The 17,577-nt window shown below is 43.6% G+C and overlaps 2 protein-coding genes across 6 annotated transcripts in view; one reads left to right on the top strand and one right to left on the bottom strand.

Moving 5' to 3' along the window:
• Positions 1 to 17,577, top strand: part of CFAP97 (cilia and flagella associated protein 97) — a 47,498-nt gene that overhangs the window by 2,758 nt on the left and 27,163 nt on the right. The window contains exons 1-2 of one of the 4 annotated variants that reach the window (XM_009448647.5): positions 2,513 to 2,777; positions 15,294 to 16,351. In XM_009448647.5, coding sequence (XP_009446922.1) covers positions 15,310 to 16,351 — 1,042 coding nt within the window. In that variant the 5' untranslated portion in view covers positions 2,513 to 2,777; positions 15,294 to 15,309. Of the gene's footprint in view, positions 1 to 2,512; positions 3,204 to 15,293; positions 16,352 to 17,577 lie in introns of those variants that run through there. The other 3 variants (XM_009448648.5, XM_016952571.4, XM_063809287.1) reach the window with 3 other exon arrangements.
• The window catches only part of SNX25 (sorting nexin 25), a 190,402-nt gene that overhangs the window by 163,410 nt on the left and 9,415 nt on the right, over positions 1 to 17,577 (bottom strand). For both annotated transcript variants that reach the window (XM_054683529.2, XM_054683531.2), the window contains exon 2: positions 14,300 to 14,402. In XM_054683529.2, the coding sequence (XP_054539504.1) occupies positions 14,300 to 14,402 (103 nt within the window). The remainder of the gene's footprint in view (positions 1 to 14,299; positions 14,403 to 17,577) is intronic.

Raw genomic sequence — 17,577 nt, 5'->3', positions numbered from 1 at the left:
TTTGAGACAAGAGTTTCACTCTTGTTACCCAGGCTGGAGTGCAATGGCGCAATCTCGGCTCACCGCAACCTCCACCTCCCCGGTTCAAGAGATTCTCCTACCTCAGCCTCCTGAGTAGCTGGGATTACAGGCATGCATCAGCATGCCTGGCTAATTTTTTGTATTTTTAGTAGAGATGGGGTTCGTCAGGCTGGTCTCAACCCCCCGACCTCAGGATCTGTCCACCTTGGCCTCCCAAAGTGCTGGGATTACAGGAGTGAGCCACCATGCCAGGCATACATCTTCCATTCTGTCTGTCCTACAGACCATCTTAATGTTGTTTGTTATGTGGACCAGAGGCGCACAGGTCATGGGCTGAATAATATTCCATTTTATGTATTTACTACATTCTGCTTCATCTGTCTGTTGATAAACAAACACTTGAGTTTTTTCCGCCTTTTGGCTATTCTGCTATGAACATGGGTGCATAAGTATCTGTTTGAGACCCTGCTTTCACTTCCTTTTAGTGTATGTCCAGAAGGGAAATTGCTGGGTCATATAATTCTATGTTCAAGTTTTTCAGAACATGCCATACTATTTTCCACAGTGGCTGAGTATGCTACATTGTCACAAGCAATGCATCAGGGTTTCGATCTTTCCACATTCTTGCCAATCCTTATTTTCTATTTTTTTGACTAAAGCTATCGGTATCTCATTGTGTTTTTGACTTGCATTTCCCTAATTAGTGGTGTTGAGTATCTTTTCATGTGTTTATTGGCCATTGGTATATTTTCTTTGGAGAAATATCTACTCAAGTCCTTTGTAAGATAAACTTTTGACCACAGTTTATTTATTTATTTAGAGACAGGGGCTTGCTCTGTCGCCCAGGCTGGAGTACAATGGCGTGATCTCAGCTTACTGCAACATCTCCCTCCCGGGTTCAAGCGATTCTTATGCGTCAGCCTCTCGAGTAGCTGGGATTACAGATGTGCACCACCACACCTGGCTAATTTTTGTATTTTTAGTAGAGACGGAGTTTCACCATGTTGGCCAGGCTGGTCTGGAACTCCTGACCTCAGGTGATCCGCCCACCTCAGCCTCTCAAAGTGCGGAATTACAAACGTGAGCCACCGCGCCCGGCCAACCACAGTTTAACAACTATCCCTGGAAAGTGGTGCCAACACAGTTTTATTAAGCACTTTAAAAGAAAGTGAAATTCTTGCTTTTTTTATTTTTTTGAGACACAGTCTTACTCTGTTGCCTAGGTTGGAGTGCAGTGGCACGATCTCGGCTCGCTGCAACCTCCACCTCCCGAGTTCAAGCGATTCTCCTGTCTCAGCCTTCCGAGTAGCTGGGACTACAGGCTCACGTCACCACGCCCAGCTAATTTTTGTATTTTTAGTAGAGACAGTGTTTCACCATATTAGTCAGGCTGGTCTTGAACTCCTCTCAGGTGGCCCCACCTGCCTCGGCCTCCCGAAGTGCTGGGATTACAGGGGTGAGCCACTGCGCCCAGCCAATGCTGTCTTTTAGGCAACAAAAAGAGAATTGATTATACTTTTGGTAATTAAGACCAACAAGTACAAAATGCATTGTGAAGGACGAAAATAGACAATCCTTACTGGAACTCCCCGGGACAGGCAGGGTAAGACCCATATTTCCTACCCTTCTTTGCACCTAGATGTGAACAATATTTATTAACTACTGGATTGTATACCATTGCTGCTATAACAAATTACTACAAATTTAGTAGTTAAAACAACACAGGTGTATTGTCTTACAGTGCTTAAGGTATTAAGTCTAAAATCAAAATTTGCAGGCTCTAGTTCCTTCCGGAGGTTTCAGGAGAGAATCCGTTTCCTCCTTTTGCAGCTTCTACCTGCACTCCTTGGCTCATTGCCTCTTTCTGACATCACTCCAACCTCTAGCTTCTGTGCTCACAGCTCCCACTACTGACTTTGAACTTCTTGTCTCCATCTTATAAGGACCTTTGTGATTCCATGGGGTCCACTGGATAATCCTGGTTAATCTTCCCATTTTGATCCTTAATCACATCAGCTAAATCCTGTCTGCCACATAAGGTGACATATTCACGTGTTGTGGGGACTAGGAGGTGCACATTTTTGGGGTGCCATCATCCTACCATACCTGAGAGTTCAACGAGAAGTTACTGTATTCAATATATTCTGCAGAGATCATTTTTACCTTAGATTGTTTTAACTACCCACCTCGTTTACCACTCGGCAAAGGTCTTTCCATTCTGATACCAGCCTCTGGTCCACAGAACTAACTAGTGGTATGAACTGAAATTTGCTGATAGAAAATATCACAAACACACAGCCGCCGTCCTTTTTTATTCTTGTTTTGGTAGAGAATTACAACATAATCAAGGCAGCTTTCCCTATTAACGCACGATAACAACGGGGCCTACCCGCGCCGCCCTAGGCAGCCGGGAGCAGCAGTAACGCCTCTAGGGCGCCCTGGCAACCACGCGGGCTGGACCGCCTTCTTCCGCGGCTCTTCTAGTGTGCGCGTCCCTGGCCCGGCCTCCACTCCGCCCGCGTGGAGCCCCGGCCTGGCCGCCTGCCCGCCGCGCTCTGTGACGCCCGCCGCGAGGGCCGCACGAGGCCCGGCGTGCACCCCCGCCTCTCCCGAAGCGCCGGGCCCCACGCCGCCCCTCCTTTCCCTTTCCGCTCTCTCCGCCTCCGGAAGCGCGGGCGCGCGGCGCCGGGAGCCCGTTCAGGGCCGCGGGAGTGCGCCAGCGCCGCGCGTGGGGCTGTGGTGGCCGCGGCTCTCAGGTGAGGGGCGCGCGAGCGGCTCCTGGCTCCCTGCTCGCGGGGCGCCCGCCACGCTCCTTTCCGTTCGCATCCGTCTCCCCGCTCCGGAGCCCAGGCGGCGGCGAGTACTCGGGGTGGGTTTAACGAAGCCTGCGCGGACGGTGGGAGACCGCGCCCCCACGACAGGAGCGCCCGCGGCGGCGGGTCGCGGCGCCGCCCCACCCCGGTCCCCTGTGAGAATGGCGGGTCCCGCCCTCTCAGGCGTTCCGGGTGGCTTTGAGGGTCAGGATCAGCCCTAAATTGAGATTGGGCCGCGACCACATGCCGGGCCTTGACGACTTCTTCCTACCTCTAGGGACTCGAACCTAACCCACGAGGCCCGAGGGGTTATCTGCCTTCCGGGGACGGTAGGGGATGTAGACAAGAGCCTAGCGTTCCTGGAAACAGGTGTTTAATTTGGGCCGGGATTTTCATGTACCCAATTGGGCATCTTGTTGGAGGCCTACTGTGCTGTTTAACTACAGAAATGTATTGTCACAGTAACAAGATGACAGTTTAAAAAGTGCTCGGTGCTTTTCTGTGTATTTTCCTGATGTTTGGTGAAAGCATTAGTCTTGTTATTGCTTGTCTGTAGGACCTGGCAAGTGGGGCGGGCCCAGTGACTCTCAGGCAGCTTTGATAAAAACTTACCTGTCTCTTTTTTTTATTTTTATTTTTTGAGACAGGGTCTCGCTCTGTGGCCCAGGGTGGAGTGCAGTGGCACGATCATGTCTCACTGCAGCCTCCCAACTCCTGGGCTCAAGCGATCCTCCTGTCTTGGCCTCCCAAAGTCCGGGGATTACAGGCGTGAGCCATGCCCCTCCTGGCAAAACTCTGTCTTGATTGAGCACCAAAGGGTTGTTATGGTCTGATGAACTATCCTTTAATTTTATCCTTTCCTAGTCTGTTGTAAAGAGAATCTTAACTACTTTATTTTTCTTATTTATTCTCTGGTAAATTGAATCACTTACCTCGTAGTAAATGTTATCAAAAGAATTGCTCAGTGGATGGGATTGTTGGGTAAATTTTCCTGTAAATTAAGTCACATGAGTGTTGAAATCTTTACAGTAACTCTGTTGGATATTATTAACTAAAATTTAAACCTGAAAAGTCTCACAGGCACCGGACTATGCACCAGGGCCCATGAACTGTGACCACTTAGGGAGGCAGCTGGCTTCCAGCTCTTGGGGACTGCATGACCTTATCATGGAAATGCAGATAAAGGCATAGTTCTGGTGTGTGCTTCCGGAGGGGTGGGGGAAGACGGCAGGAAACTATCAAGGAAACTAGGTTGAAACACGGTGATTTTTTTTTTTTTTTTTTTTTTTTTTTGAGATAGGATCTCACTCTGTTGCCTAGGCTGGAGTGCAGTGGCCTGATCTCAGCTCACTGCAGCCTCAGCTCCCAGGTTCCAGCGATTCTCCCACCTCAGCCTCCGGAGTAGCTGGGATTACAGGCGAGAGCTACAACGCCCGGCTAATTTTTGTATTTTTTGTAGAGGTGGGGTTTGGCCATGTTGGCCAGGCTGGTCTCAAGCTCCTGGGCTCAAGTGGTCTGCCTGCCTGGGCCTCCCAAAGTTACAGGCATGAGCCTGTAACATGAGCCACCATGCCCAGCCACACACATACAAGGCGATTTTTCTGCCCTCGTGGGTAGCAAAGAGCATGGCTCAATCTTAAATCTCCTAACTCCAAACTCCTTTCTGGGATAAACATTCTTTGACTAAATTCATCAGGTTCTCCTTTGGGTACTGGGGTTATAAAGATGAGGAAGTGACGAGGAGCTCCCTGTCTGGCAAGGAGACAAGTGTAGGGGATGGGGGGAAAAACAAAAAACCTTTTTCCTTTAGCTGGGTCTGCAGCTAGGGCTGTAAGACAGATTAACAGGAGAAAAGGCATACGTATTTTATGTTAATTTTTACAATGACACAGGGCTTTCCTAGAAAAGAAGTGGATAGGCCAGAAAGTTTCTATACGGTGTTTAAAAGATGATAAACTGTGGAGATACGACATGAAGAGATCATAAAACCAGGTGGAGGGTTAGATCTCTAGGGATTTAAACCTTGGAGATATTTTGGTTTGTTGCAGACCACCACAATAAATTAAATCTTGCAATAAAGCGTGTCACATGAATTTTTTGGTTTCCCAGTGCATATAAAAGTTATGTTTACACTATACCGTGGTCTGTTAAGGGTACAATGGTATTAATGCTTAAGAAATGTACATACGTTATCTAAAAAATAATTTATGGCTAAAAAATGCTGTCAATCATCTGAGCCTTCAGGGAGTTGTAATTTTTTTTGCTGGTGGAGGGTCTTGCCTCACTGTCGATGGCGGCTGACTGATCAGGGTGCTGAGTGCTGAAGGTTGGGATGGCTGTGGCAATTTCTTAAAATAAGACAATGATTAACTTTGCTTCATTGATTGACTTCTTTTCACAAAAGATTTCTGTAGCTTGTGATGCTGCTTGACAGCATTTTATCCACAGTAGAACTTTTTTTTTTTTTTTTTTTGAGACAGAGTCTTGCTCTGTCGCCTGGGCTGGAGTGCAGTGGTGTGATCTGGGCTCACTGCAACCTCCGCTTCCCGGGTTCAAGAGATTCTCCTGCCTCAGCCTCCCAAGTAGCTGGGATTACAGACATGGGCCACCACGCCCGGCTAATTTTTTTGTATTTGTAGTAGAGATGAGGTTTCACCATGTTGGTCAGACTGGTCTTGAACTCCTGACCTGAAGTGATCCACCCACCTCGGCCTCCCAAAGTGTTGGGATTACAGGCGTGAGCCACCGCACCCGGCCTCACAGTAGAACTTCTTTAAAACGAAGTCAGTCTTCTCAAACCCTGCCGCTGCTTTATTAGCTAAGTATACAGGGTATTCTAAATCATTTGTTGTCATTTCAACTACATTTACAGCTTCTTCGCCAGGAGTAAATTCCATCTCAAGAAACTACTTTCTTTGCTCATCCATAAGAAGCAAGTCCTCATCTGTTCAACTTTTATTGTGAGATTGCAGCAATTCAGTTACATCTTGAGGCACCACTTATTTTTTCTTTTTTTTGACAGGGTCTTGTTCTGTCACCCAGGCTGCAGTGCTTTGGCATGATCCCAGGTCATTGCAGCCTCAACCTCCCCAGCCCAAGTGATCCTCCTGCCTCACAGCCTCTACAGGCATATGCCACCGCAACCCAGCTTTTTTTTTTTGAGACAGAATCTCACTCTGTCACCCGCTGGAGTGCCGTGACGCGAGCTCGGTTCACTGCTGCAACCTCGACCTCCCAGGTTCAAGCGATTCTCCTGCCTCAGCCTCCCGAGTAGCTGGGATTATAGGCGTGAGCCACCACGCCCAGCTAATTTTGTAGTTTAGTTTTTTCTTTTAAGAGACAGGATCTCACTGTGTTGTCCAGGCTGGTCTAAAACTTCTGGGCTCAACTGGTCCTCCTGCCTTGGCCTTCTAAAATACCAGGCTCCACTTCTAATTCTAGTTCCCTTGCCATTTCTACCACAGCTGCAGTTCCTTCCCCAGTTAAGTCTTAAATCCCTTAAAGTTATCCATAAGGGTTAGAATCAGCTTCTTCCAAACTCCTGTTGATGTTGATATTTTGACCTCCTCCTGTGAATCATAAGTGTTCTTAATGGGGAAGGTTTTCAATTTATTTTGCTCAGATCCGTCAGAGGAATTATTATCTGTGACAAATATGGCCTTACAAAATGTATTTCTTGAAAAGTAAGACTTGAAATTTGACTTACTCCTTGAACCATGGGCTGCAGAATGGATGTTGTTAGCAGGCGTGAAAACAACATTAATCTTGCACATCTTCATTAGAGCTATTGGGTGACCAGGTACATTGTCAATGAGCAGTAATATTTTGAATTTTTTTGTCTGAGCAGTCGATCTCAATAATGGGCTTAAAACATTCAGTGAATTATGGCTGTAAATAGGCGTGCTGTCATTTGGGCTTTTTGTTTTATATATAGACCACAGGCAGAGTAGATTTAGCATAATTCTTAAGGCCCTTAAGATTTTTTCTTTTTTTTTTTCTTTTTGGACAGAGTCTTGCTGCCTCGCCCAGGCTGAAATGCACTGGCACAATCTTGGCTCACTGCAGCCTCCACCTCCTGGGTTCAAGTGATTCTCATGCCTCAGCCTCCCGAGTAGCTGAGACTATTAATATAAAAATTAGCCCCTGGCTAATTTTTGTTATTTTTAGTGGAGACAGGGTTTCACCATGTTGGCCAGGCTGGTCTGGAACTCCTGACCTCAGGTGATCCGCCTGCCTTGGCCTCCAAAAGTGCTTGGATTATAGGTGTGAGGCACCGTACCCAGATTTTTCTTTTCTTTTTTGAGACGGAGTCTTGCTCTGTCACCCAGGCTGTAGTGCAGTGGCCGGATCGCGGCTCACTGCAACCTGCTTCCTGGGTTCAACCTATTCTCCAGCCTCAGCTTCCCCAGTAGCTGGAATTAACAGGTACATGCCACTACTCCTGGCTAATTTTTCTATTTTTTGTAGAGACGGGGTTTCGCCCTGTTGCTCAGGCTGGTCTCCATCTCCTGGCCTCAAGTGATCCGCCCGTCTCAGCCTCCCAAAGTGCTGGAATTACAGGTGGGAGCCACTGTACCCAGCCTAAGGGCCCTAATATTTTTGAAATGGTAAATGAGCACGGGCTTCATTTTAAAGTCACCAGCTCCATTAGCCCTTAATAAGAGTCAGCCTGTTCTTTGAAGTGTTGAGACCAGGTATTGACTTCTCCCTCTAGCTATGAAAATCCTAGATGGTTAGCATCCTTTTCCAATGGAAGGCTGTTTCGTCTGCACTGGAAATCTGATGTTTATTGTAGTCACATTCAGCAATTCTCTTAGCTAGATCTTCTGCAGCTTCTCCATCAGCACTTGCTGCTTTACCTTGTACTGTTTTGTCTTTTTTTTTTTTTTTTTTGAGACGGAGTTTCGCTCTTGTTGCCCAGGCTGGAGTGCAATGACGCGATCTCGGCTTACTGCAACCTCCACCTCCTGGCTTCAAGCGATTCTCCTGCCTCAGCCTCCCAAGTAGCTGGGATTACAGGCATGCACCACCACACCCGACTAATTTTGTATTTTTAGTAGAGATGGGGTTTCACCATTTTGGTCAGGCCGTTTTTGAACTCCTGACCTGAGGTGATCTGCCCATCTCGGCCTCCCAAAGTTCTGGGATTACAGGCGTGAGCCACCATGCCTGGCTTACCTTGTACTTTTATGTTATAGAGTAGGCTTCTTTTCCTTCCTTTCTTTCTTTCCTTCTTTTTTTTTTTTTTTAAGACAGAGTCTCACTCTGTCACCCAGGCTGGAGTGTAGTGATGCAATCTTGGCTCACTGCAGCTTCTGCCTTCCCAGTTCAAAGGATTCTTGTGCCTCAGCCTCCCAAGTAGCTGGGACTTCAGGCTCCTGCCACCACGCCTGGCTGGTTTTTGTATTTTTAGTGGAGATAGGGTTTCACCATGTTGGCCAGGCTGGTCTTGAATTCCTGACTTCAAGTGATCTGCCCACTTCAGCCTCCGGAAGTGTTGGGATTATAGGCGTGAGCCACCACACCCGGCTGAGCAGGCTTCTTTTCTTAAACCTTATGAGACAGCCTCTGGTAGCTTGAGATTTCTACATCGTCTTTACCTCTCTCGGCCTTCATAGAATTGAAAGCGAGTGAGGGCCTTGCTTTGGACTAGGCTTTGGCTTAGGGGAATGTGGTGGCTGGCTTGGTGTATCCAGACCATTCAGACTTTCTCCATATCAGCAGTAAGGCTCTTTCGCTTTCTTATTCCCATGTTTGCTGGAGTAGCAGTCTTAATTTCCTTCAAGAATTTTTCCTTTGCTTTCACAACTTGACTACCTGGTGCAAGAGGCCTAGCTTTTGGCCTGTCTCCTAGACTTTCAGCATACCTTCCTCACTAAGCTTAATCATTTCTAGCTTTTGATTTAAAATTTTCTAAGGGATGGGAGTTGGAATAATTTGGATGTTAAGTGGACTAGGAAAATTTAAACTTTTCGCGGTGGCTCACACCTGTAATCCCAGCACTTTGGGAGGCCAAGGCAGGCGGATCCCGAGGTCAGGAGATCAAGACCATCCTGGCTAACACGGTGAAACCCCATCTCTACTAAAAATACAAAAATTAGCCGGGTGTGGTGGCACGTGCCTGTAATTCCAGCTACTCGGGAGGCTGAGGCAGGAGAATCCCTTGAAGCAGGGAGTCTGAGGTTGCGGTAAGCCGAGATCACGCGCCACTGTGTTCCAGCCTGGGAGACTCAGAGAGACTCTGTCTCAAAAAAAAAAAAAAAATTCAAAAACAACTTTTCTTTTAATGTATTTGCCAGTAAAATCCAGCAGAGACATTCAGTGTAATAGTCACGTGGCTGTTAATAAGTTTATATAAATATGTGTAATATTAATTCTGGGCCAAGAATTAATAGAAACTTATTACTTGATTGTGAGTTAGTAAAATTGCTCTTTTGTTATGTTTAAGATCTCTTCATTTCTTCAGACAGTGTAATCATCCATCTCTTATAGCTAAATAATTTTCTGATTTCAGTTTCTTCAAATTTCAAGAAAATGTTTATTTTTTATATTTGTAATTTAAGCTACATGTCTTTTTTTTTTTTTTTTAATTAAGAGGGAGTCTCGCTCTATTGCCCAGGATGGAGTGCAGTGGCAAAATATCAGCTCACTGCAACCTCTGCCTCCTGGATTCAAGCGATTCTCCTGCCTCAGCTTCTTGAGTAGCTGGGATTACAGGCGCCTGCCACCACACCCAGCTAATCTTTGTATTTTTGTAGAGATAAGGTTTCACCACGTTGGCCAGGCTGGTTTTGAACTCCTGACCTCAAATAATCCATTCCCCTCAGCTTCCCAAAATGCTGGGATTACAGGCGCAACCCGCTGCGCTTGGCCTTAAACTACATTTCTTCAACTCTGGTTCCTGATTTATTCTAGTGAGGCCTTAATCTATTAGCAGAGTTTTCCTAGACACTGTCATATTACCTATGACACTTGACACTGTCTAATACCACCCAAAGTTTAAACTTTCATTCCATCTTTATGTATCATAGTACATTACCTTTTGATGAAAGCTTTTTATCTCCATAGATCAGTGGCATTTCCAATCCTTGCCTGAGACTCTCAGGAATGTGAAGCTGGTTTTACATCAAGGCCTAGTACACTCAGTGCATTTAAGTAATAGAAATGATGGTTTCATGAAACTTACTCTTATAATATGTAATGCACTCTTTTTTTTTTTTTTTTTTTGAGACGGACTATCCTTCTGTCCCCCAGGCTGGAAGCATGATCTCAGCTCACTGCAACCTCCGCCTGCCAGGTCCAAGTGATTCTCCTGCCTCAGCCTCCCGAGTAGCTGGGATTATAGGCACGCGCCACCACACCCAGCTAATTTTTTATATTTTTGGTAGAGACAGGGTTTCATCATGTTGGCCAGGCTGGTCTTGAACTCCTACCTCAAGTGATCTGCCCACCTCGGCCTCCCAAAGTGCTGGGATTACAGGCATGAGCCACTGCACCTGGCCTATAATGCACTGTTGATTATTACACTGTGTTCTACTTCTTTGTCAGTTTAATGATTGACATAAGCTACTGAATTGATTTTAAACTGGATTGTGACCTGTAGTTTATAAAATATTGCTCTGGGCTATGCTATTAAACCGTTTACTTTTGAAATTTGAAGAAACAATTTAAAAATTTTAATTGCAAAGGTATTCTTAACCACACAACAAAGTAAGAAAGGAAAAAACAATAACCACGGTTCTTTTTAGAGTCCACAGTGCTCACCATTACACTGTGGGTATCCACAGTTCTTTTTATTCCACTCCTTGACATTTTGTTTTCAAAGGTGAATTATCTTACAAAAAAAGGTGACATTTTTGGGAGTTTAATGACAGTGTTATAAGACCTATTCACCATTCAGTGGCTATTTTAGTTTGTTTTTCCTTTTACATTCAAGTGGGCACAATTAGATTATGATCAGCCATAGTCTTTACGTTTGTGATGACTCGTGATCACAGGCCTCTATCCGAGTTTTTATATTTCTCCTTGCCCTGAGCACACTACTCCTCTCCCCTCCCCTCATGGGTTATACTCATGTTTAATGTATATCCTTCCAATCCATGTTCTATAACTCGGCTTGTATGTTTGTGCTCATGAAGAATATAGCATTGCTTTGTATATGTTTTAAGTTTTATGTAATTGTATCATTGCTTGCTTATTTATTTATTTATTTATTTTGAGACAAGGTCTTGCCCTGTAGCCCAGGCTGGAGTGCAGTGGTGTGATGATGACTCATTGCATTATCAACCTCCTGGGCACAAGTGATCCTTCTACCTCAGCCTCCTCAGTAGCTGGGACTCCAGGCACACCACTATGCCCAGCTAATTTTTATTTTTTAATTTTTTGTAGCAACGGGGTCTCATTATGTGGTCTGGAACTCCTGGGCTCAAGCAATCTTCCCACCTTGGCCTCCCTAACTGCTGAGATTACAGTCATGAGCCATGTTGCCAGCCTCGTTGCTTTTTAAATTCTGCTTTTTTATTCAGTGTTATTTTTGTAGATCTCAGTGTATCCTTTTTGGCAGATATGTGCTTACACAACATTTTATTTATTCATTTTCCTTTTAATAGACAGTGAAGTTGTTTCTCATGCATTGCTACTGCAAACAGTAGTAGATGCTATGCTGTCGTGAACATCCTGTGTACATGCCCCGGATCACACAACTGGGAAGTAGCAGAATCATATTTTGAGTCTGGGTGTGTCTGACTCCATTGATTCATTTCAAGCGCTGAGCAGACTCCCACTCATCACTTACGTGCCTAATTTATTACACAAACACTATTATGGTAACAGTAATGGAACTATAATGGGGTTGTATGTCATTTTTCTTTTAAAGGTCAATTCTTATGGCCTCCTCTCCCCTAGTTTTGCTTTAACTGTAAATTATATTATTAATTCAGTATAGAAAAGTTTTGTATTCTGTATTTTTCATGTTCATACATCATCTAAATCAAGGGTCTACAAGCTGGGCACAGTGGTGTGCGCCTGTAGTCCCAGCTGCTCTGGAGGCTGAGGTAGGAGGATCACTTGAGCCCAGGAGTTGGAGGCTGCAGTGAGCTAGAATCCTGTCACTGTACTCCAGCCTGGGCGATGGAGTGAGGACCTGTTTCTTTAAAAAATTTAAATAAATCTATCAACCAAGGATCTACAAACTTTTCTTTTTTTTGAGATGGAGTCTCGCTCTTGTCGCCCAGGCTGGAGCGCAATGGTGCGATCTCAGCTCACTGCAACTTCTGCCTCCTGCATTCAAGTGATCCTCCTGCCTCAGCCTCCCTAGTGGCTGGAATTACAGGCACGCACTGCCACACCCGGCTAATTTTTGTATTTTTAGTAGAGAAGGAGTTTCGCCATGTGGGCCGGGCTGGTTTCAAACTCCTGACCTCAGGTGATCCACCCGCCTTGGCTTCCCAAAGTGTTGGGATTACAGGCGTGAGCCACTGCGCCCGGCCTACAAACTTTTCAGTAAGGGATCAGATGCTAAGTATTTTAGTCTCTGTGGGCCATAGGGTCTCAATCACAACTACTTAGCTCTGCAGTCGTAGTGTGAAAGCTGGGGGAGACAATACATATACCCATCAGTGGGGCTGTGTTCCAATAAAACTTTATTTACAAAAACAGATGGCAGACAATATTTGGCTTATGGACAGGTAGTTTGCTGACTCGTGATCTAAGTGATGATGTTAACAGAATCGTAATATTTATCTATAGAAGCTTTTCCATGTTACAAGTAATGTTAGAATTCCCTTATTTATTTATTTATTTATTTATGAGATGGAGTCTCTCTCTGTCGCCCAGGCTGGAGTGCAGTGGTGCGATCTCAGCTCACTGCAGCCTCTGTCTCCTGGGTTTCAGCAGTTCTCCTGCCTAAAGGCTGCAGAGTGTTGTGGCTGGTTTAGGATACAGATTACATAATCTTTTACTCCCTGATTTGATGTAAAATAGAATTAATTATAATATGAATATAGTGAGCACATAATTGCATTTTTTGCTATTTTTGTTTTGTTTTTAAGACAGAGTCTCACATTGTCGCCTGGGCTGGAGTGGTACAATGGCGTGATCGCGGCGCACTGCAACCTCCACCTCCTGGGTTCACGCCATTCTCCTGCCTCAGCCTCCTGAGTAGCTGGGATTACAGGCGCCCACTACCACACCTGGCTAATTTTTTGTATTTCTAGTAGAGATGGGGTTTCACTATATTGGCCAGAGTAGTCTCGAACTCCTGACCTTGTGATCCACCCGCCTTCGCCTCCCGAAGTGCTGGGATTACAGCATGAGCCACCGTGCCTGGCCTTTTGCTGTTTTATTATTGGAAATTATTTTATCGTCACTTTTGACTATCAGCGTGTACTCATGGCTTCTCATAGAAATTATTTTTTCATTTTTATATATATTTGTCTTTTTTCTTTTTCAGTGCTGAATTGTCCAACTTGGACAGTGGAAGCCCCTTTAAACTGATCCTCTGTTTCATTCCCGCCACCCCAGGCATATTTGTGAATATTGTACTTTCTGGCAACAATAAGCTGATCCAGGCTCTTTGCCTCCAGAAATGCAGTCCCCTGCCTGCCAAGGAGTCCTGGGGTTTTTTAGTGGAGAATAGTATTAGAAGGTCAATTCTGGGTGGGACGCGGTGGCTCACGCCTGTAATTTGAGCACTTTGGGAGGCCGAGGTGGGCGGATCACAAGGTCAGGAGATGGAGACCATCCTGGATAACACGGTGAAACCCCGTCTCTACTAAAAATACAAAAAATTAGCTGAGCATGGTGGTGGGCGCCTGTAGTCCCAGCTACTCGGAAGGCTGAGGCAGGAGAATGGCGGGAACCCGGAAGGCGGAGCTTGCAGTGAGCCGAGATTGCACCACTGCACTCCAGCCTGGGTGACAGAGTGAGACTCCGTCTCAAAAAAAAAAAAAAAAAAAAAAAGAAGGTCAATTCTGATCTTAAGCTTATCAGTAATAGATAATGTGACACAGCTGCTTTGACCACTGTAAATAAACAGATAAAAAAACATTTTTTAAAGACTATGACTTTATAGTGATGTTTCTAATTCAACTGTATGGAGTGTTAAAATATTTTAAATCAATTTTTTATCATAGTAATACATAAATTTACAGGTCAACTGGTAATTTAAGGTCTATAACAAAAACAGTGGTCTCTAGGGAAAAAAAAACACAAAAATCAGTGGCCCCTGCCCCCTGATAAAGGCAACTACTTTGAACATTTTAATCCATTTTTTGTAATACTTAACTCCATGTGTCTGAATAATATACCTTGGTTTTTCCATTTTAGACAGCCATTGGCTGTATGCTGTGAATTTCTCATATATCAGACCCCCTTTAACACAGTGAGACATATATACTCTTCCCCTTTCATTTTCTATATGTGGTTTTGGCACAGTTTGTGATTACATATTCAGAAGTTCGACATACCTGTGCAGCCTGTATGTGTGACTTAGAAGTTTTGTTCCTTTTCAAGAAGGGATGGGGAACCTTAACAGGAATCATCTCCTTGTCTCTGCTTCTTCCTTCGTAACTGCAGTAAAGGGGCAGAAAGGGGACAAAGACAGCAAGTCCTGAAATATGTCAGTCAATCCTCACTGCACGACTTCCACTAGAATCGTGTGTTTGGATGGTTTAGCTGGTCCTATGAGATGTTTCTTGTTTTCCTTTCTTTTATTTTTTGACTTTTATTCTCAAGGGAAGTGACTATGAGTTTTTTTTTAACTCTATCCTTTCTTATTCTAAACTCTAATTGTACTTAATTTGTATATCTTTGGGGTTTTTGTTTTTGTTTTTGTTTGTTGTTGTTGAGATGGAGTCTTGCTCTGTCGCCAGGCTGGAGTGCAGTGGTGTGATCTTGGCTCACTGCAACCTCCACCTCCTGGGTTCAAGCAATTCTCCTGCTTCAGCTTCCCAAGTAGCTGGGACTACAGGCACATGCCATCACGCCCAGCTAATTTTTGTATTTTTAGTAGAGACGGGGTTTCACCATGTTGGCCAGGATGGTCTCGATCTCTTGACCTCGTGGTCCACCCGCCTCAGCCTCCCAAAGTGCTGGGATTACAGGCATGAGCCACCGCGCCCGGCCTTTTTCTTTGTTTTGTTGTACTTAATTTATAGAAGGCAGATTATCCTTAAGGTTCACTTAGGTATCCATGTTTGTGACATCCCTACCTTGATGATCTGTTATTTTCTTGTGAACTTAACTATGGGACTTTTTTATTTTTCAGATAATTGGTAGAACTTGTTAGTCATAGAACCCCATCATCACTTCACTGAGTTACTTTTTTTGTTGTTGTTTTTATAATGTTTCTTTTTATATATTAAACACACTTGTCAGTTTGGGAAAATTATTTAATTATTGTATACAAATGGAAAGTATTTGGAAATCACTCTTTAGTCTGATGTTTACTTTGTTTTTCAGATATATTTTTGCCATCATGGATCAGTTTGGAGATATATTAGAAGGTGAAGTGGACCATTCTTTCTTTGACAGTGACTTTGAAGAAGGAAAGAAATGTGAAACTCACTCAGTTTTTGACAAGCAAAATGATGACCCAAAGGAAAGAATAGATAAAGATACAAAAAATGTAAATTCGAACACTGGAATGCAAACAGCAGAAAATTATCTTACTGAGAAGGGAAATGAAAGAAACGTGAAATTTCCCCCGGAACACCCTGTAGAGAATGATGTTACACAAACTGTAAGTTCTTTCTCATTGCCAGCCTCTTCAAGATCAAAAAAATTGTGTGATGTTACAACAGGACTTAAAATACACGTATCCATTCCAAATAGAATTCCCAAAATTGTAGAAGAAGGTGAAGATGATTACTACACAGATGGAGAGGAAAGCAGTGATGATGGGAAGAAATACCATGTGCAGTCCAAGTCCACTAAACCGTCTACTAACGTTAAAAAAAGCACGAGGAAAAAGTATCGCAAAGTTAGCTCCTCCTCCTCCTCTTTATCTTCCTCATCTTCAGGTTCAGGTACAGATGGTTTAGATGCAGGGTCTGATAGCCATCTATCTGATTCGTCTCCGTCATCCAAGAAACATGCGTCTGGTATAACCCTCCTGTCACCAAAACAGAAGTATCAATCAGGAATAAAATCGACAGAAACACAGCCTTCAAGTACTACACCAAAATGTGGCCACTACCCTGAGGAGTCTGAAGATACTGTGACCGACGTAAGTCCCTTATCAACTCCAGACATTAGCCCTCTTCAGTCTTTTGAACTGGGCATAGCAAATGATCAAAAAGTGAAAATTAAAAAGCAAGAAAATGTGAGCCAAGAAATATATGAAGATGTTGAGGATTTGAAAAATAATTCAAAATATTTGAAAGCAGCCAAAAAAGGGAAAGAAAAACATGAGCCTGATGTCTCCTCAAAGTTGTCTTCAGTGTCAGACTCCAGTTTAGACCACAGACATAAACAGAAAGTCTTACATGACACAATGGATCTGAATCATCTCTTGAAAGGTAATTTTCTTTTCTTCTTAAAATATGTGTGTTTAAATATTATATATTGAGCATAAATATTAAATGCTATGAATTTGCATTGATCTAGTAGATATTTTTTATTGTTGGGAATGATATTATTAGTAACTTTACCAAATACTCTATTTTACCATAAAAATAGAATATCATTTGTATTATTTTGTATAGTAATTTGTGTTTGTATAATACAAATTTTATTTTAGTGCCTTAAAAACTCAGAATGTCTAGAGGAAACAGATGGATAAGATAAATGAGAGAAGGATAGCCAGATGTTTTTCCGCTTTTGATAGAGACACGGACATATTTCACTTTCTTCTTTAAGAAAGGCAGCAGCGCTCAGGTTAACACCTGATGTGGCGTCCTCATATCAGGGACAGTGGCAAGAATGCTGGCAAATGAGAGAACTCAGAGTAAACTAAAGAGGACTCTTCAGACTTTTAAGTTAAAGGCTAAAGAGCATTACTTAAAAATAATTACCAAATTGATGAAAAACATTAAGTTGCTTTAAGATATAAGGTATTTTTGAATTAGAGTAGTCTTTTTGCTTTGTTTCTTATCAATTTATTATTATTTATATTTAGTTTGAAAGTAACAATTTTCCAGTTCAAATAAAAGCAACTTCAAAGTTTATCTTTGGATTAGTTAATAGAACTAATAATACTGGGTGGGTTTTAGGTCAGTTGATGATAAAGTTTTTAAATTGTAAATAGAATTCTCTGTCTTCCTTTGTTTGAAATGTTAGTCTTTAAATAGATAAATTGCATATGGTAGCAATGTAAGGGCATAAACACCTTGTTAGTAGAAAATGGTCAAATTGACAGTGTATTTAGGAGCAGTTCACACTTGATGTTGCCACTTTTGTAGGTTTTGTTTTTTGTTTTTGAGATAAGGTCTTTCTCTGTCATCCAGGCTGGAGTGAAGTGGCGTGACCACAGCTCCCTGCAGCCTTGACCTCCTGGGCTTAAGTAATCCTCCTGCCTCAGCCTCCTGAGTACGTAGGACCACAGTCATGCCGCACCACACCTGGCTAATGTTTTTTATTTTTGTAGAGATGAGGTTTCACTATGCTGCGCGGGCTGCGTCGAACTCCTGGCCTCAAGCAAACCTCCTACCTCAGCGTCCCAAAGGGCTGGGATTATGGGTGCACACCACTGCATCTGGCCCTTTTGTAGGTATTTTTTCCCCCTTTCTCTGATTGTACCTATTGA

The sequence above is a fragment of the Pan troglodytes genome, chromosome 3 (genome assembly GCF_028858775.2).
Source record: "Pan troglodytes isolate AG18354 chromosome 3, NHGRI_mPanTro3-v2.0_pri, whole genome shotgun sequence".
NCBI classification, from domain to species: Eukaryota; Metazoa; Chordata; class Mammalia; order Primates; family Hominidae; genus Pan; species Pan troglodytes.
Note: the sequence above shows the minus strand (reverse complement) of the source record. Positions and strands in the feature narration are given on the sequence as shown.